Source organism: Phascolarctos cinereus, unplaced genomic scaffold (assembly GCF_003287225.1).
Source record: "Phascolarctos cinereus isolate Bilbo 61053 unplaced genomic scaffold, phaCin_HiC Scaffold_4;HRSCAF=312, whole genome shotgun sequence".
NCBI classification, from domain to species: Eukaryota; Metazoa; Chordata; class Mammalia; order Diprotodontia; family Phascolarctidae; genus Phascolarctos; species Phascolarctos cinereus.
The window spans coordinates 597,600,334-597,622,117 of NW_027555847.1; the positions used below are offsets into that span (position 1 = coordinate 597,600,334).

A 21,784-nucleotide genomic window follows, 5' to 3' on the forward strand; every position below is an offset into this window, starting at 1 on the left:
TTTCACTGTTTCTCTTTGTGGTGTCACTTTATCCTCCAGGTTCAAAATCTTGGAGTCATTTTTGACTCTTCTCATTCACCTTTCACTAGTTACCAAGTCCTTTCGCCACCTTCTTTGCAATATCACTCACTACTTTATTACCTTGTTTTGTATTTTGCTTTAGGTCCTCATTATCACCTTCCCAGGATATTGTAATGATTTCCTAATTGGTCTCCTTACCTCTAAGGAAATTTCAGCCCATTTATAGATTAATTTTCATTATTAGTAAATATGATCATGTTCCTAAAGGATCCTACCCTTTAAAGCCTGTTTGCCAACTTGATTTTCTCTTCTTTTTCTTTGCTCAGAAAGGTACCTATCGTTTATGAAGTTCAAATTGCTTGGATTGGCTATCAAGGCCCTCTATAGTCTAGCACGGGGATGGGAAACCTGTGGCCTCAAGGCCACATGTGGTCCTCTAGTTCTTTAAGTGCGGCTCTTTGACTGAATCCAAACTTCACAGAACAAATCACCTTAACAAAATGATTTGTTCTGTAAAACTTGGACTCAAAGGGTGGCACTTGAGCACTTAGAAGGCCACATGTGGCCTTGAGGCAGCAGTTTCCCCACCCCTGGTATTAGCACCTCTTATATCTTTAACTCTTATCAGTCCCTTCCAGGTATCTGTCTCTTGAAAATGCACTGTTGTTTTTTTTTTTTTTTCATCTTCACCCCTTTGTTCCTTAAGCCTAGGATGCCTTTCCCTTTGCTGTTTTCCTTCCACAGTTAATTTCTGAACCCATCCTTAAAAGTCCAGCTCCTTTTTGAATCTTGCTTTGGCACTTCTACCTTTAAATCTTCTTCCTCTAGACATACATAGGATTCTGCTTTGCATTACTGTAATGTGCTTTCACTGTATTATCATGTATCATGATTATCTCCTTCCAAGACTACAAACTATAGAAAGCAGGCATTTTTCCCCCATATAAACTTTGTATCTCTACTGCATCTGATGCCCAAGACGTTATACAAAACTTATATACGTTATATAAATAAGTATTCATTGATTAGTAGTTTGCTCTTAACAAATCTTTGAATTTAACTGGGTTAATTCATCCAAGAAACAATTTAAAGCATCCACTGTGAGCACTGTTCTGAGCACTATGGGAAGATAGGAAGTTTAGATATGGTATGATTCTCACTCTCTTAGAGGTTATGGTCTAGTGGAGGGAGGGGGCAACCTGCAGCCTTGAGGCCACATGTGGCCCTCTAGGTCCTCAATTGTGGTTCTTTGACTGAATCCAAACTTCACAGAACAAATGTTTGGACTCAAACCACATGTGGCCTTGAGGCCTTAGGTTACCCACCCCGATCTAGTGACATAAACATATATAACCATAATTTAGAACACTGCAAGACAAATACATTAGAGAGCTTAAGTGACTGAAGAGGAAGGTCATTATTGACTGGTAGGATCTGGGAAAGCTTTGTGGAGAAGGGGTCATTTGAATTGACTTTTGAATTGGTCTTTTACCTATTACTCTCATTTCCTCACATTCTGGTCATACTGCCCAAAGTATGCTTTAGTTTGTCAATATCCTTTCTAAAATGTAGGGCACAGAATTTAATACAATATCTTATTTTGATTCTAGTATTGCCTTCTAAGGTGAAGTAAAAGAAACTATCTTCCACATGGCTGTTCAGCATGGAACTGTAATGTCACTATTAAATCTTCTCTCTAATTGGCATTTCTTTTATTATTAGATTCAGACCGTTTTATATGATTGTTGATTGCAATTCACATTTTAAAAATTGCTAATATCATTTGACCATTTGTCTATTGAGAAATGACTCAGGTCTTAAATACTTTTGTCAGTTCCTTTTCCTTTTTTTTCTTTTTTTTTTTTTGGCTAGGCAATGAGGTTAAGTAACTTGCCCAGCATCAGTTCCTTTTCTATACTGGACTTTTATCAGAAATACTTGATGGAAAGGTTTTTCCTTGCTCAGTAGCCTATCTTTTTATTCTGGCTGTATTAGTTTTGTTCATGTAAAATATTTTAAATTTTATACAAACTTTTATTTTTGTAATGATCTCTATTTCTTGTTTGGCTAAGAATTTTCCCTCAGTCATAGTTGTAAAAAGTATGTCCTTGCAATATATTGTAATTTTTTAAATGATGTAACTATTTATATTTAGGTCATATATCCATTTGTAATTTATTAAGTTATATGGTGTAAGATGATTGCCTGCATCTATTTTCTCCAAAGTATTTTCCAGATTTTTCAGAAGAACCTTTAGCATCAAGAATCTTTTTCAAGTAGTTTGTATTGATATGTTTACTGAATGTTGGACTGCTGTACTATTACCAAGAAACATTGGCATACAGTGGAATGAACACTGGATTAGGGATCAGATGACCTGGGTCCAAATTCTATCTCTGTGTGATAGAATCTCTGTGTATTTGTGTGAATCTGTGTGACTTTGGGGAAGTCACTTAATCTGTCTGGGCCTCAGTCTCTTCATCTGGGAAATGAGACTTGTTTGGGCTAGTGGTTTCTAAAGGCTCTTCCAGCTCTAAATATATGATTCTATGTATTTAATTGCTTCAGAATCTTGCTTATGTAGTCCTTTCCACCAATTTACTTTTCTGTTTTAACCAGTACAAAATAGATTTACTGACTAGTAATAAAGTATTTTGAAATAATGTAGTTTGAAATGTGGTAAAAGTATGTCCCTTTCATTCTTCCTTCTCTCTGTCATGATTTCCTCTTGATTGTTTTAAATTTTTTCACACCGGTCTCTTTAAACAGTTTTTATTCCTAATTTGAATTATACCATTAACATTTCATTCTTGAGAGCGTTCCATCCATCCTGGGCCAACCTCCTCCATAAAATTTTAGGGAATAGAACCTATGTCACTTTAAAATGTTGTAATTCCAATACTCGCTAGCTGTGTGACCCTGGGCAAGTCACTTAACCTTGCCTCACCAAAAAAATGATGTAGTTTAATTTCATAAATACTCTTAATTTTTTATTATAAAGAATATAATTTTTCTTAAGTATAATTTTAAAAATGCCTCGAGTGTGATTTCATTACTTTGCAGACCAATACTTTTATTAAAGTAAAACTTCTCTGATAATGCAGTGAAAGTTAAGGAGAAAATGGATTGTGAAATATAGAAATTACTTTAAAGGCATCTTTCTAGAAAAGTGTGGTATAACTTGTGAAGGATCATGTAAAGGATTGACTGACAAGATAAGGTCTTTTCTGTCACTGTATTTCTATGACTTTTATCTAATTTAATAGTTACTTAAAATAAATACATTAGGAATCCGCTGCAACAGGGTCCACAGAGTCAAGATCAGAGGTGTCAACTCTGGCGTGTAGGTGGCAAGCACCCAACTCCCAAGTGGCACTCAGAACAAGATTGAAATGTAATTGGGAAATGTTTAATGAAATAAATGAAAATACAGTACAACATAGGTGATGTAGATATACATAGACTGCATTTTGTTTTATTGTTGGTGACATTCTAGTGAAACTGTATTGTAAAAATATTAGTCCCTGACTTAGAGAATTGAAGATATTACTTATTAGAACAGGCATAAGTTAAAATTGCAAATGTCACCTTGCTATCCCCTGGCTTCTGGAAATGCACTTAATAAACATGCTGGGGAGCTCTTCCAAATAGTGCTTTGGCAGCCTAGGTTACATCTGTGCCTCTGACCCTTAGCAAACTACTTATACACTTATACACTTCCTCTCTTTAGCTTCATGATTATGTGAGTTTAGTAGATCATGAGGGTTAGATCAGAATTGGTGACTGGAGTTCACCACTGGCCACCAAGTGGCCCCTGAATGGCTGATGATAGAGGAAGCATCTGTAGGGAGATGTAGAGACAGTTACTCAAGGATAGTGATAGGGTATAAGATCCTTTGTGCAAGAGAGAAGGGCTGCCTGTGGACTCAAACAAGTTCAACAAAGAGCTAAACCTAAGAGGCACTTCATGAGGAGTTTATGAAGGGAAAAAAGGACTTCTGGTAACCTGACGGTGTAAATTAAGCCTTTGTCAAATGTAGTATCTGCACATGTGCCCCCCTACCATTGTACTTTAAGTTTAACCCCATTCTCCCCAGGGAATTTATTTGTGCAAGAGGACAGTATTTGGGGGCAGTAGGAGGTTTTGTACTAACTGTTCTTACTATATTATCTTAGTAAATATCTTTGCTAAAAACTGATTGAGGTTACTTTCTGATAATCAGTGAGGAGCCCATTGGTAGGGGCTTGTGATCAATAGTACTAGAAACTTATACCCTCAGGGTTACCTCTAGAACTTTGAGTGGAAGTATCCTTTTGGTATCTAAACTGCCTTTGTGAGTATGAGTTGGGGAAAGCAGCTTTGGATGTTGTACTATACTACAAATCTCATTATCTTTATACCTAATAATTGCCTTCTCTTCTGACATAGTTTCCTACCCTAAACCTCTATGCTTTTTATTTTGGGAAGATCCTTATCTTTTTTATAATTCCCTAAATTCTTCCCTTGATTTTTTTTTTCACTGAAATTGCTCTCTTCAAAGTTACCAATGATCTCTTAGTTGCCAAAACCAATGGCCTTTTTTCAGGTCTCACTCTCTTTGATCTCTCTACAGCCTTTGATGCTCTTGATCACCTTCTCCTCCTTGATCCTCTCTTCTCTATAGATTTTTAGGACACACTACTCTCTTTTGGCTCTTCTCCTACCAATCTGATCACTCCTCAGCCTTCTTTTCGGGGTCTTCATCCATCCTCTAACCATAGATGTCTCTCAAGATTTGTTCTAGTCCCTCTTCTCTTCTTCGTCTATATTATTTCACTTGGTGATCTTATCAGCTTCATGGATTAATTCCCATCTCTATCTCGATGATTACTCAAATGCACTTATCCCATTCCTCTGCTGACTTCCAATCTTGCATCTCCAACTGCCTTTCAGACATGTTGAATTAGATGTCCAGTAGACATCTTAAACTTAACACATCTAAACCAGAACTCATTATTCCCCCACACCGGGACTATCCTCCCTGCTATCTCTATTACTGTAGAGGGTACCACCATCTTCCCTGTTCCTCAGGCTCACAACCTATGAGTTATCCTGGACTTCTCACTCTCTCTCATCCCCTACCTCCATATCCAATTTGTTATAAAACCTGTTGATTTTACCTTTGCAACGTCTCTTGAATACACCCCCTTCTATCCTCTGCCACTGCCACTACTCTATTCAGGCCATCATCAAGTCTTTGCCTATTCCAGTCCATCTTCCATTCAGCTATCACAGTGATTTTTTTCTAAAGCACAGGTCCAATCATGTCACCTATCTACTCAATAAACTCCAGTTGTTCCCTATTGCATCAAGGATCAATTGCTGTTTCCTCTCTTTGGCATTCAAAACCCTTCATAACGTAGCCCCCTCCAGTCTTTCCCATATTCTTACACTTTACTCTCCAACACATACTCTTTCACTCAGTGACACTGGCCTCCTGACTATTCCACAAACAAGACATTCCATCTCTTAGCTCCAGGTGTTTTCTCTGACTGTCCCCCATGCCTGGAATGCTTTCCTTCCTCAGCTCTTCCAAAGTATTCCCCTGGCTTCCTTCATGTCACAACTAAAATCCCATCTTTTACAATAAATTCTTAATTCTAGTGTTTTCCCTCTGCTGATGATCTCCAATTTATCTTGTATATAGGTTGTTTGAATACATACATACATACATACATACATACATGTATACATACATACGTGTGTGTGTGTGTGTTTTCATATTGTTTCCCTCTAAATTGTAAGCTCCTTGAGGTACGGACTGTTTTTTTGCCTCCTTATTGTATCCAGCACTTAGCATAATTCCTAACACATAGTAGGTTTCTAGTAAATGTTGGTTGATTGATTGACTGAAGGCCTTTTCTTTAATGAAACATGCTTTTTCCTAGAATTGTACACATTGGTCTGAAAAGATGTCCCTTTGGGGACCTTGTAGATGTATTGAATAGCACTGTAATTGAAACATACTCCACTTATTTTTCTCCTGTAGTTTGCTCTTGGGGTACAAAATATATTCTTTAAAAGAATTCCTTAATTTGTAGTCCATAGCTTCGTAGCCTCACAGCCTACTGTGGTTTCTAAATGATACAAAAGATATAACATAAAATGATATTAAAGCTTGGATGGCATGTGACAATATCTGAATTCAGTATTGAGAATCTACAATTATTTTAATCTTTGAATTAGTAGATTTTTTGAGGGAGATTATTCTAATTAATAAATATAACCGTGGCCCAATGTATTGTATAATACATAAGTTATGACACTATGATAAACTGCCATTTATCAACCTTTGTTAATCATATTCAGTTTTTTCTTACACTGAATTTGCACTTTATTTTAAGGGGAAGTTGGAAATTACATTCAAATTTAGGTCCAATGTAAAGTGCTTCCATTTGTTCATGAACCAAACTTTTTTCTTTTATAAGACAGTCACATAGGACCACCTAGTGGAATATTGTGATAATTACAGAAAGGTGCCTGTTGAGTTTAACATGGAATGGCTACTCTTTTAAGATCTGGCTTTTACTCTTTTGACATATTCTATATAGGCCTTTAATTTTTAGATGATTATACACACCTAATGGCAATAAGAAGATATACTTCTTATAATCATCAGCTAGATAAAATGTTCAGTTTCATTTAGTTCTGGATGAAGCTCTGCTTCGTTTACTTCACTGATTTTTGGGTAAAATCCACTTCAGAACAAAAAGCTTCTAAAACAGAGGATGTAAAAGATGTGAGTTTTGGGCTTATTTAGATGCCATATTTTGATTTTAGAAAAAAAAAACTAAAGATACCGTTTCATTGCTTACTGTGCGAAGAAGAAAAGGTTCTCTGTAAAATCCAGCTCAGTTATTATTGTACATTTGAGAGCAAGAGCCAGTTCCTTTTCATCATTATATAGCTTAACCTTTAGCATGGTTCCAAGGACAAATATAATGTTTAGGTAAAGATAAAAACAGTGAGTGGTATATAAAAACTGAAATTCTCTAAAGTCTCAGGTGGAGTATAGGTTCCTAATTTGATGTGCTTATAGCTTTTTTGCTAATAATATTAACTCCATAAAATTTGAACTGGTTTTTACCACATGAACTAGTTACTAGAAACTCAAGTTTAGGAGGATATGCTAAGTTGTCTAAATTAATTTTACATGCGTAGAGTGCTATAAACAAATACATTTCCAATAGGTAATGGACATTCTGAAGCAAATCATAATTCTGACAGCTTACACTTGTATAGTACTTGGGAAAAAATTTACAAATTATTTTCCTTGTAACAGCTCTGTAATATAAATAACATGTTATCATTCCTTTAAAAAAAAAAGAGGAAAGGGAAGCCCAGAAAAGTTAAGTGACTTGACCACAGTCACATAGCTAATTAGTGTCAGACTCAGAACAATGATGATTATGCATATTAAATAACATCAAATCTCCTTTTATCCTACTAATGTTCTCTCAATGTCCATTTAAGCATTTTATCTTGAGTCCCCGATATTCCATGTAGTTATCTGGTGCTTGGAAACATCTTCTCTTGAGTATTCTGGAATAGGCTTTATTTTCAGAGCAGTTCTAAAGGGGTCTCTGCTTCTCTGGTTCCAAATCACTTGTAGAGATTCCTAGGTAATTATGCTAAAATCTTCCGATAACAAGACAATGCAATTTAGTACATTCTTTCAAACTTGGGTTTCTAGTAACTAGTTCATGTGGTAAAAACCAGTTCAACCTTATGGAGCTAATCCTATATTAACAACAGAAGTATAAGAAGAACATCAGATTAGGGACCCATAATTCACCTGAGACTTTAGAGAATTTGTTTTTATATACCATTTGCTGTTTTTATCCTTACCAAAAACCTGTACCTTATGTAAGAATCTTTAAAAATAAATTAATGAGGGCTAACTTATACAGTAAACCCATCTGTCTTTTAAAATTATCAGACAGATTCTTTAAAATGGGAAAATAATTTCTCTTTTTTTACAATTATCATTGAAATTTTACATGTAAAATTCTTAGTCCAGTTTTGAGAACTTGTTACTAAAACATACTCAAAGCCTGGATTTCCAATTAGAAACATTTGAAAGGCAATCATATATGTATGTATATAGCCTAAAAATTTGACCACAAATACAGATTTAAATTATGAGATTTATCATACTTGCATCCTATTATAGTAACTCAGAGATGTTTTAGTATCAATCTATTAATAGATTTAGTATTATACTTATAAAACCTCTACTGCTTACCTGTCCTGATTATAGAAATTTGCTATGAACAGAAAAAGAGGGATGTAGTTATAATGATGTCAAGACTTATCCCTTCAATGATTCACCTGGCATATACCATAAGAGGGAAAAATCCCTTAGCTTTGTTTGATTTCAGGCATGAGTCATATGTGACAAGCCAGTTATGTAGTAAAGCTTCACATTATGCAAGGGGTATTAAAAACCAGGCTCAGGATTAAGCAGGTGGGGAAATTTCCTGTTCAGAAAGGAAATAATACAATGTTTGGGAAGCTGAGTCAAGAGAATCTTACCTTGGGCCACATCAAAGTCAACCCCTCAACTTTTCCAGAAACAAACATCCACCTGTAGCAGTTCTCAGACTGCATTTTATCCTTGACTAGTTGAGTATTGGCTTCAAACAAGCATACCTGAAATCAAACTCCAAATGATATCAGATTTTGCCCATGAGATTTTACCTCAAATAGCAAAATTTCAGTGACCTTAACTTAGGGCTTGAATATTATTGGTTTTCTCATGGTTCCCTAACAGTTACATGTCATTTATCCTTTACTTAAAAATTAAAACTAACCACATTCTGGGGTTTCAGACATACAGTGAATACCTGATAGTTGACTCATATTAATGGATTATAGTTACATCTTTAAACCACCCTATATATTTTCATAATTTTAATGTGACAGCCAAAACTTTTCAAATAAAATCTCACTTTATTATGGTCCCCCACCTTTGACAAGGAATGAGAGAGGGGATTTTATTTTCTTGGCTTCAGGTTCTTAAACTTCAGTATTTTAGATTTTGTGACAAGTGATCAGTAGGGCGAATAAGATCTTATGACCCTGCCTAAATACAAAGTCTCCAGGGGCCTCACAGATAAAGACATCTTTTTTTTTTTTTTGGTTTGACGCATGGTCTCATTTATCTATTTATTTATCTATCTATCTATCTATCTATTTATTTATTTATTTATTTTTAAAATATAAATTTATTTATTTTTAGTTTTCAACATTCACTTCCACAAGTTTTTGAGTTCCAAATTTTTGCCCCATCTCACCCCTCCCTCCACCCCAAGATGGCATGCATTCTGAATATCCCTTCCCCTAGTTTGTCCTCTCTTCTATGCCTGCCCACTTCTCTTATCCCCTTCCCCTTCTATTTTCCTGTAGGGCAGGATAGACTTCTGTACCCCATCTCCTGTATTTCTTATTTCCCAGTAGCATGTGAAAACATTTTTTTAAACATATGTTTTTAAAACTTTAGGTTTCAATTTTCTCTCTTCCTCCCTCCCCACCCACCCTCATTGAAAAGGCAAAAAAACCATATATGTTATAAATGTGTGCAGTTATTCAAAACACTTCCATAGTAGACATGTTGTGAAAAACTAACTCTATTTCCCTTAATCCTACCTGCCCTCCCATTTATTCTATTCTTTCTTTTGACCCTGTCCCTCCTCAGAAGTATTTGCTTCTGATTACCCCCTTTCCCAATCTGCCCTCCTCTCTATCATCCCCCTGCTCTCTTGTCCCTTCTCCCCCTATTTTCCTGTAGGGTAAGACAGATTTCCATACCCAATTGAATGTGTATGTTATTCCCTCCTTAAGCCAAATCCTATGGGAATAAGATTCACTCATTCCCTCTCACCTTCCCCTGCTTCCCCTCCACTGTAAGAGACTTTTCTGTTTTTTTTATGAGATAATTTACCTATTCTACCTCTCCCTTTCTTCTTCTCCTTGTATCATCCTCTCTCATCCCTTAATTTTATTCTCCAGATATGACCCCTTAATCTTCAACTCACCCTGTGCCCTCTATCTATCTATCTATCTATCTATCTATCTATCTATCTATCTATCTATCTATCTATCTATCTGTACATACATATAATTTTTTCCCTTCAACTACCCTAATACTGACAAAGGTCTCATGAGTCATAAATATCATCTTACAGATAAAGACATCTTAAAGAGTCTGTACAACTTTTCTGCCAAACCTTAAATTGTTTTAAGACAATTGTTTTCAAATCAGTTGTTTCAAAACAAAATATACCCCATTAAATACTTAACTTTTCAAATATCTATTTTTATCACATTCTTTTAACAGCTCAGTTCATAATCTAATAGCATCTAGATTAAAAAAAGTTATTTAATAGCATTTCTGATATAATGATTTCTCACAGCATTTCTGATACATCATGCATTTAAAGCATGATATAAAACTTATTACCAGTCAGATGATATACATGCAGCCTAATGCATATTCAAATTATATATTATATGGCCTATATAATATATATTTATCTTATAATATATGTAACCTAATACAGAATAATTCAGCATGGGGCAACCACATTTAATTAAAAGAAATATCATTGTTCCATACTGGACCATTCTGTCCAGCATGGAGTCATTACATTATACAATCAAAGAAGCAATAACAGTAGTTAACATTTATATACATATGCCAACCACTGTGTCAAGCACTTCAAAATCACCATATCATTTTGATCCTCACGACAACCCTAGGAGGTTTTCCTCTTTACAGATTATGAAACTGAGGCAAACAGAGATAGGATAACTTGCTTAAGGTCACACAGCTAATAAATTTTTGAGACCAAGTATAGCTCAAATTTCCCTGATCCATGAATTTTTCTAGCATTTTTTTGCATTAAATACCACAATTAATAGTACACATTTCACCACACCGTAATTTAGTTATAGGACAAACTCTAACCAAACCAAATCAGGATTTACAAGCACAAAATCAAAACCTCAATTTTGCTGGGCTATTAGGCACCTGTACTTTAAAATTCAGAGCCCAAAGTTAACAATTAGCTCAAAACAGAGAGACCAATCAGCAGGCTATTGCAATAGTCCAGGCATGAAGAGATGAGGGCTTTCGTTGGGGTGGCAGCAGTGTCAGAGGAAAAAAAGGGGTATGTATGAGAGATGTTATGAAGGTAAAGTCAACAGGCCTTGGCAACATGTTGGATAAAATGGGTGAGAAGGAGTGTAAGGAATTGAGGATGATACCTAGGTTGCAAGTCTGGGTGACTGGAAGGATGATGGTATCTTCAATAGGAATAGTGAAGTTAGAAAGAGGGTAGAGTTGAAGGGGAAAGATAGTTCAGTTTGAGTTATTCCTCAGAGCTCAGTTTCTGACCCTCCTCTAACAGATAAGAGTTCCTAACAGATGCAACTGCTCTATATCCAAGACTGGGGAGATAAAACTATTGACAATAGAGAGAGTCTTTTGAATTGGAATGAATTGATTTGATACTATATACCCAGGTTCAGAAAGAATTAGCAGATGTGACTGCTGAGACTCTGTCAGTGCTCTTTAAAAAATCTTAGTGAACAGTTGAATGCAATGTATTTTTTAAAGTGAAAGTTATGGATCATCTAGAAAAGGAGGCATTGATTGCAGAGTCAGCTGAGTTTCATGAACAACAGATCGTGCCAGACTAACTCAATTCTGTTTTTGCAGGGCTACTAAACTAGGAGTTCTGTGGAATAGAATGGGTATTGGTTTGCTTCCACCTTGGTAAAATATTTTAAAAATCCTCAGTTGGCAGGATATAATGTTTGACAGAATATAAGAAGATAGAATCAATTAGGAATAAATGTAAAATCTTACAATTAAGTTTACTTTCCCTAGTCCAAGATGGGATAGGCTGGACAAGACAACAATTTGTTAGAAAAAAGATCTACAGGGATTAGTGCCTTACAATGGCAGTCTAAAAAGTTAATGAGTTATTGGACTTCATTAAGAGAAGCATAGCTTCCATGAGTAAGCAGGTCCTAGCACAATTGGATTCTCTCCTCATCAGAGCCGAATCTGCAGTTTTGTCTGGGTACCACATTTTATTCTTTAAAATTTTTTTTTAAAATTTTTAGCAATTGGGGTTAAGTGACTTGCCCAGGGTCACACAGCTAGTAAGTGTCAAGTGTTTTCTCTGAGGCCGGATTTGAACTCAGGTCCTCCTGACTTCAGGGCCAGTGCCACCACTATGCCACCTAGCTGCCCCTGGGCACCAGATTTTAAAAGAGGATATTGACAATGAAGAGTATGTCCCGAGAGGGCAAATAAAATGGTGAAAGTGTCTTGAGTCCATGCAGTGTGAGAATCAGTTGAAGGAACTGGGGTTGTTTAATCTAGAGAGGATAAGACTTTAGGGGAGTTATGACATGATAGGTGTCTATAATTTTTTGGCAAGAGTGACAAGACATTGCTTTTCTTTAGAGAGAGGAACTAGGAGGAACAGGGTTGAAAGTTGCAGGCAGGAAGATTTGGCTTGATGCAAAGAAAAATTTCTTAACAATTAGAGTTTTCAAAATATGAGATTGGCTGCCTCAGGAGGTAATTGGTGGCCCCTCACTAGAGGCCTTCCAGTAAAGGCAAGATGGCCACCTGTTAGAACTTACAAATCCCTTAGAGATCATTTAGGTCAAGGCCTTTATTTTATAGGTTAGGGAATTAAAGTGCAGAGAAGTTAAATAATTTGCACAAGATCACATAAGTAGTCAAGTCAACAAACTTTTATTAACGGCATAGGTGTTAGGTACTAACTTGTGCATTGGAAATACAAAGATAGGCAAGAACAGTCCGTGCCCTCAAGGAGCTCACATTCTAATGGGGAAGACAACACACAAACCACTAGGTACATACAAGATCTATACAGAGTACTTTATAGGTAGTAAGCAGCAGGAGAATCAGGATTTTAACTTGAGTCCTTTGATTCTCTTTTCATTATATCACCTGAAAAGGAAATTTTTGTTTGGATATGGATTAGACTACTACTAAATACCTTCTAAAAGCCCTTTCAACTGTAAGGTATGCCAATATTTATTTATGTTCATCTAAAATCATACTGAGGTATTCTGAACTTTGGGAAGATAGTCAACTCAATCAGGTGTAATTATTCAAATGCAAGAATCTTTTGAGAACAGCATGGCATAATCAAGGGAGAAAAGGCTTTGTAGTTAGGAAAGCCTGGGATAGAATCTTGCCTCTATCTCACACTGACTACTAGTTGACTCCTCAGTGCCACAGGCAACCTTCTAAGATTTTGAGTTCCAGAGGGATTGACAGCTGCATTTGTGAGAGAGTTTCTGGTTTGGGAGTTTTCCTGGAAAACACAATCACATATCTATCTATATCTATATCTATATCTATATCTATATCTATATCTATATCTATATCTATATCTATATCTATATCTATATCTATATCTATATCTATATCTATATCTATCTATATGTGGAGGGAGAAAAGGGAGGAAAGAAGAGAGATGGAGGGAAGGGCAGTAGAAAGAAAAAGACAGAAGGGAAGGAGAGAGGGGAGACAGAAACAAAGGAGTGGAGGAAAGAAGAGAGAGAAGGAGTAGAGAAGAGAGGGGCAGGGAGGAAGAAAGGAGGAGAGAAACAGAGGGGAGGAAGGAAGTAGAAGTAGAGGGAAGGAGAGAGGAGGAGGGAAAGAAAGGTGGACATGGAGGGGAAAGGGAAAGAGAAGGGAAAGAGAGAGGGGAAGAAAGAAGAAGAGAGAGAAGGAGGGAGAGAGGGAGGAAGAGAGGAGGACAGAGTAGAGGAGGCCATGGCATATATTACACTCTTTTGTCTTAATATTTTAATCACTTGTTACCTTTCATATACAAGTGATATTACTGAGTCACATTTAGTAGAATGTGCACCTTGATTTTTTTCCCCCATCGGGATGATGTATTTGTCTTACTTTATCTATACTTAATAGTTTCACTTGTGCCTAATATTTGTCTTTATAAAATAGCTGGCAGATAGTGAGCATTCTAGCCCAATAGATCTTTTTTATGTATAGAGCTAATTGGACATTTTGATGCTTGGACTACAGACTCCTGAACAACTTTCTTTAAATCACTGTCTCACTGTCTCTCTTTTCTTTGAACTCTAGTAGCACGTACTGTCTAGTAGTATTTGGTGTTCATTGTATGCAACATTTATTATTATTATTATTATTGTGAATGTTTAATGTATATGATTTTTTCTCTGGGACTAAATGATGAGTTCTTGGAAAATTGGGATAGAGTCTTTTATCTTTTTATGTTTCCAGTGTCTAGCATTGTCTTGCATGTAAGGAGTACACAATAAATGTTCTTTGTGGTTGTTGATGATGATAACCAACAAAGCTAATTGGCCCTGACTGTGGAATTCCATAAACAAACTCATTCTTCAGGCATTTAAAATCATAATCCTTATAGTTTATATTATAGGATAAGCAGTTAGCTCTATCGTTCTAATGAGTCATTTTGTGAGACTTTATTACATTGTGAGAAAAGTTAGAGGCAGCATGACACAGAGCATAGAGAGCCAACCTCAGAATTAGGAAGACTCAGAATTAGGTTTCAAGTTTCATCTCTGATGCATACATGTGACCGAGGGAGGCAAGTCACCTAACTTCTAAGTATACCAGACATCTTTCTAAAGACGAAGTTGCAGAGCAGTAACTAATCTTTATTGACAGAAGGAATTTTCTTGTCAGGAGTTTCCTACATTAATAAAATCATAAATGTGGTCCAAAAAATCAAAGAGAAATAACTTTGCCTTGTTTTATGATCAGAGGTGGCCCCTCTGGCCATGCAAATCCATTACCATCAGCAGAAAAGTAATTCAAAATGTGTTCATTACTAATAGCACCATCTTTATCTGGGGAGTTATAAGTATACCTAAGACTGTGTTTATTTTTTATTCTTTTACTCTCTTCAGAACTAATGGTTTTAAGTTCACTCGTAAGATAATTATTTGTTAGTTACTAAGTCATTTCTGAGAAGGGAGAATGGAGAATGAAAAAGTTAAAGGAGGAAATGAAGTCAAATTTTGTAGGACCTGGCCCCAACAAATATATATGGCACTAATTAGTAGATATAATCAGGAGGAGAAAGAGAAGAAAGCAAGTGAAGGTTGTCTTTGGGTAACAGTGTTGATTAGCTATCCATCTTCCAATTTATCAAATTTACCTCAATTGTGTGTGTGGGAAGACTGTTATTCCATGATAGATATGTGATTCTGTAAGATAAATAAGTGTTATTCCAAGATGGTGGTTTCATGAAAATTCATGTCAACTTCATGGGACTCAATTTTTCACATGTGACCAAGGAATACTTACATACATTAAATACTGTTTATTTCATCAGTGTGAGCACTCCTTCCACCAATGCAAATTGCTCCTTCCCCTAGTGGATACTTTTTGTGATCTGGCATCAAGTGATGGCCAACGTTTTGGCAAGGTTAGTTTTCAATTTACAGACATACAGTCTGTTACTTAGCTAGGCTGGTCCTCAGGATGACAGACATGTGAACATGACCAACCTACTACTAAAAAACTTTTTGAACTTGATAGGACCTGCCTAGAGCTTGGATTTCTACAGAGCTCATAGTCACCTTGATAGCACAAGAAGGAATCAGCATGGGAACCAAATGGAAGAACCAGAGTCATTTATATAAGAGTAAAGAGGAAAAACTAAAATGACATGCTTTACTAACTTTAAAGGAAATACAGTGTAACTAGATTTAAAGGAACATAGGGTAAAAAAGAGCACTAGACTAGTACTATGTAGAAGATGAGTTCTAGTCACAACTCTCTCTTTAAGTAGTTTTGTGACCTCAGGCAAGTCATTGAATATATCTGGGCCTTGTTACAAAAAGCAATGATTGAAGTTACTGAACTTTATACAGTCCTTTCCAATCTAAGATAGAATGTTCTAGGGTTATGTTCTTTCTCTAATGCATTTTTAGTTTGAGATACCTGCAGTACCAACTTTTGTCACAAGATGGTGGATAAAGACTGAAGTTTGAGCCTGAAATATGACATTCCTGTCAGCATATTGGTAGATTACATGGATTTCATTTAGTCCCGATTTGAACTAACCCTAGCAGAAGAAAATTAAGCTATAAGACAACAATTCATTTTCTTTTCTTTAGGGAAGATGGTATTTGCATGCTAGAAATAATTCTTCTAAGAATTAAATCCACTTATGTACTAGTATAATTGCTGGTCCAAATCCTTTTGGAAGCAGACAAGCTATAAATTATAAATAAACAGATCCTGACATAATTGTACCACATGATTTACTGTCTTTTATTTGATTCATGATAGATTCAGATAAATTAAATTTAACAAGTTTTTATTGTCTTTACTGTGATAGACACTATATAGACTACAATAGGAATAAAGAATCTGATTAATACCCTTGAATATTTAAATATTTTAGAATCAAAACAATAGAAAACAATACACGAATAAATGCCCAGCCATGTGGGATGAAATGAAAATGAATTAGGATTTTACAATGAGGTAAAGCTTATTTGGGGATGGAATTATTAGTCAGGGGAGGCTCTAAGAAGGAGACTGATTTGAGCTGGATCTTGAAGAAGGAAAGGATTAGGACAGGTGGAGAGAAGGTATAAAGTTTAATATTGGTTTAGAAACATTGCTTTGGTACTAAAATTATGTTTTAGAGCTTTGATTTTTACAAAATAACAGATTTCAGAGTTAGAAGGGACGTTGGCAGTCATTGGGTCTAACCATTACCCAAAAAAGACTCCTTACCCCAACATGCCTGACAAGTAGTCACCTAGCTTTTGCTTAAAGACTTCTAATGGGGAGAACATATTTCTAGACATCCCATTCATCCCATTTTTGGAGAACTCTTATTGTTAAGAAGTTCTGCTGACATTGAGGCTAAATTTGTCTCCCTCATTTGACTGTTAAGCACAGTGGAAGATGTTTGTTGACTAACTTGTCATTTTGTTTGCCCATTCCCTGCTGTTCTCCAGATTATTGATGTTCTTCCTAAACTGTGATCTCCATAACCGTATACTATTCTCCAGAAGTGGTCTGACCAGGGCACAGTATAATAATAGCATCACCTCCTGAGGAAGTTATGGCTCTCATATCGCAGACCAATGTCATATCTGCTTTTTTTGACTGCTACATCACATTGTTGGGTCATGTTGAGTCTGTGGACCACTAAAACATGCAGGTCTTTTTAAGGAAAATTCCTTTCTAACCATACTGTTCCCATCTTATACTTATAGAGTTAATTTTTTTAATTCAAGAATAAGATTTTATATTTTTCCATATTACATTTTTTCATATTAGATTCATTAAACTGTTTTAGCCTCTCAAGATCTTTGAAAAGCCTACCTCTGTGTCATCCAGGATTCTAGCTGTTTTTTTCAGCTTTTTGAGATCTTAAGTATAGAGCTGGAAGGGATCTTTAAAGGATCTAACCCCTCTCCTTTTACAGATGAAGAAGCTAAGAACCAGAAAGGTTACATGAGTTGAATGAAGTTCTGTAGGTAATAAGTGGCAGGCCAAGGATTGGAACCAAGGTTGTCTGACTCCAAATCTTCCACCTTTTTCCCTTATAGCATAGAAAATCAAGAAATATTCATTGAATATTACTGTGTAACTAGTACTGTTTTAGGGCCTGTGGGACATTTACAAGAAGTACAAACCTACATTTTCTGACCTCAAAAGCTTACAGCTCAGTTGAGGAGATAAAGCTAATAGCCAAAATAGCAGTAAAGATGGTAGATAAAATCAAATGCTTCATTACATAATGCATGAAAAATTTCCTTGAATTGCATAAGTTTTGTTTTGTTGTTGTTAATAAAAAGAAAGAAAGCTGAAGGGGAATAGCCTTATATTTTTGTTCTAGCTTTGTGGTAGCTCCATCTTGTCATCTTCAAAGTCATGGTAACTACAAAAGCTAACCCTAACTCGAACACATACCCAGCTGTCTTTAGAACTGGAAAAGATGTTAGAGATGATCTAGTTCAACCCCTCATTTTAAAGCTTAGTTTTGATTTTGTCTTTGTACCTTTGAGATATGTAGTAAGTGCTTAATAAAGGATTGTTGAATTTAAATTAATTTAAGCAGCTACATCTTTTTTGCCTGTCCTTTTTTTTGTGTGTGCAGGTTATGTGGGTATGTAACTTGTGCCGAAAACAGCAAGAAATCCTCACCAAATCAGGAGCTTGGTTCTATAACAGTGGCTCTAACACACCCCAGCACCCTGACCAACAGGCTCTCCGAGGGATGCGGAATGAAGAGGCTCCTCAGGAGAAGAAAGCGAAGCTACATGAACAGGCTCAGTACCAGGGAACCCAAGGGGACCTGCCTGCCCCCTCTATAGACAAAAGCCGACCTCATGGGCTTACGAGGCAGGACTCAATTAAAAATGGGTCAGGAATGAAGCATCCCATTACAAGTGACACCACTTCAGACAGGTAATTCTATCTGCCTTATTTTTCTTCATAAGAAAGAATTTATCTATCTATCTATCTATCTAGTCAAGAGGAAGTTCTTTATAGGACTTCATAATACAAACACTATGGTGGGGGGAATGGCAAATATAGCTCTGCCACTTATCCCTTATGTTGCTGGGGACAAGTCATTTAACCATACTAGTTCTTTTTTTGCCTCATCTGCTTCAGACATGGCTAATGTTGGAATTTGCTTTGCTTGATTCTGAATATTTCATATAAAAGTTTAATTTTTTCTCCCTATCCAATGAGGAGAAAGAAGTGGTAGAGTAGAAAAATGAATGCTTGTAAAATGAAAAAAAATTAAAAGTTAAAAGAAAAGGAAAAAAAGAAAGAAAATGAAGGGAGTGGATTAGATGATCTCCAAGATCGTTTCCAGTTCTAAATCTTTGGTCCTATAATCCCATGACAGGTAAGGTAGCTTTCCAAAAAATTACAAGTATTTTCCCTTTATTTCTGTATATCTGAAATGCTCATATCAAAATATACTATTTTTGCTTAGTCTCCAACATTCAATTCAGTTACATATAGTCATACTTCTATTAAAGGATGATGAGATTGATTGAAATCATCGAAAGGTATAACTCAGAGAGGGAGGAAACTCAGGATAAATATTTTAGTGGAGTGGTTGATCACTGGGATTCAATAGGAAGAGGTGACTTAAGGAAATTTTCCTTCCACTAGCCAGTAGCTATATTTATAGTCCAGAATGAATATTTTCAGGAGGCAATATGCTGACTAAATCATCCTCTCAAGAGCACTTCATTCTTCTCCATTACATTTTTCAACAAATTTGACATTTATGTGCTTAATAAATTATATTTGGTGATGTTGAATTATTCCTTATATGCTAGAATAGAAAAAGTATGATGCAGTAAGAAAAAAAAAAGGCTGAACTTATAGTCAGAGAATGGGTTCAGAATCTTTCATTGCTTCTTGCTATCTGTGGAACTTTGGGGCAAGTTCCCAATCAATGAACTGAAAATTAAAAAAAAAAAAAAAGGAAAGCAAGGGCAGGTAACCAGATGAATATAAGGGAATAGCATGGTTCTTTAAAAGTAGTCTCAGAAAAGCTGAGAAGGACAAGGGAAGTGGACAACAAGATGGTGGGGCTTTGTTGTCATTTTTTTTGTGTGTTTAGTTGTTTTATTGTAGAAAAGAGTAGATTTGATGAAGAGAGAAGACTGTTGCTTAGATGAGATGGTGATAACTGGGACCAGAGGGAAGGCAGAGTTTGTTTCTTATTATATGTCTATTTTCTCTGTGAGAAAAACAGAGTAGCATAGTGAATAGAGAGCCAGGTCTGAATGCCACCTGCCAATTACTGGCCATGGGACTGAGCAGTCACTTAACCTTTCAGTGCTCTGGACAACTCTCTAGGACTATACAAGGCAGGTGCTGATCTGCATTGGACAAGGGAGTCTTTTCACCTGGCATTTCCCTATTATAACACTCAAATGACAAGTCTAGTTCCTACTTCTGTCCCTTTCTCTGCCAAGGAGAATGATGACCTTTTCACTGGAACTGACCAAACATACCATCTAAAGAATTGATACTGAAGTTGAGTTAAGGAAGGAGTGAGAGATTACCTGGTAGCTCTTGATGAATTCAAGTCATTTAGGGCAGATGAACTAGATCCTTAGGTCCTGAAAGAACTGAGAGATATAACTGCTAACCCACTGTAAGTGATGTTTGAAAAATTATGGAAAATGGAAGAGATAATGTAGAATTGAAAAAAGATAAATATCCCAGTTTTCAGAAGAGGGAAGAGAACAGAGTCTACAAACAATAGACCAGTGAACTTGACTTCAATTCCTAGGAAAATTCAAGAAAGGATCTCTAAAGAAATGGTTTGGTGACACTCCAGAAAAGGAAGTTGTGATTATGAAGAGCTAATATGTCTTCTTCAAAGATAGATCATGCCAGACAAACTTCATTTCTTTTTTGACAGTTACTAAACTAGTAGATTAGGGGAATGCTCTAGATATAGTTAACTTAAATTTAAAGAATAGTTCAAGAAACATGGAGTAAATAATAATATAGCTAGATGAATTCAGAACTGGTTGAATGATTGGACTCAAAAGAGTAGTTATTCATGATTTGAGGTTAACTTGGCAAGAGGTCTCCAACGAAGTGCCTCAGGGATCTGTGTGTAGCCCTGTGAGATTTCACATTTCTGTCAATGACTTCTATAAAGCCATAGTTAGTACCTTTATCAAATTTACAGATGACACAAAGTTGGAAGCCATAAACAACAATGAATTTTTACCAGCTAGCCCACTGGTAAGATTCCAATAAATAACTTCAGTAGGAATAAATGTAAAGTTTTATACTTTCATTTTAAAAAATCAGCATCCCAAGTATGAGACAGGAGTTAGAAAGCAGTTTTGTCTGAAAAAAGATCTGGAAGTTTTAGTGGACAACAGCTTAATATGAATTAGTAGTGTGATATAGCAGCTGGTAAAACTAATGCATTAAGAGAGATATAACTTCTAGGAGTTAGAAGATGGAACTCATTAATTGAATAGAGACAATAGGGACTGCTTCATTTTTGTCTTTGTATCCCCAGTGCTTAGAACACTGCCTGGCACATAGTAGGTGCTTAATAAGTGCTAAATGTTAATTTATTACATCCCTACTAAATGAAATATGCAATGCTAAGTGCTGTAGAACTAGGAATTCTAAGAGTTACTGTTTGAGTCACAACAGGCCAATCACTTAACTACTCTGTTCCTTAGTTTCTTTATGTGTAAAGTGGGGGTGATATGATCAATCAACAAACATTTACTAAATACCTACTGTGTGTCAGGTGCTGTGTTAAGCATTAGGGATAGAAAAAGAGGCAAAAGGCAGTCCTTGCTCTCAAGGAGCTTATAATCTAATGGGGGAGACAACATGCAAACAAATATATACAAAGCAAGTTATATACAGCATAAATAGAAAATAATTAACCAAGGGAAGGCAATAGAATTAAGAGAGGTTGGGAAAGGCTTTCTGTAAAAGTAGGATTTTTGATGGTACTTAAAGAAAGCCAGAGAATTAATTTGGCAGAGCTGAGGAAGGAGAACATAAATGTCTGGGGCCAAGAGATAGGGTGTCTTTTCCATTAATAGTCAGAAGGCTAGTGTCACTGGATGGAAGAGTATGTACTGGGGAGTAAGATTAAGAAGACTGAAAGATAGAAG

At 36.0% G+C, this 21,784-nt stretch overlaps 1 protein-coding gene across 1 annotated transcript in view; it reads left to right on the forward strand.

The window, feature by feature from the left end:
- LOC144454172 (regulating synaptic membrane exocytosis protein 2-like) overlaps window positions 1-18,567 on the forward strand; it is a 238,910-nt gene extending 220,343 nt beyond the window's left edge. Inside the window, exon 6 of the mRNA XM_078151795.1 lies at window positions 18,253-18,567. Coding sequence (XP_078007921.1) covers window positions 18,253-18,567 — 315 coding nt within the window. The remainder of the gene's footprint in view (window positions 1-18,252) is intronic.
- Window positions 18,568-21,784: the final 3,217 nt, after the last annotated feature.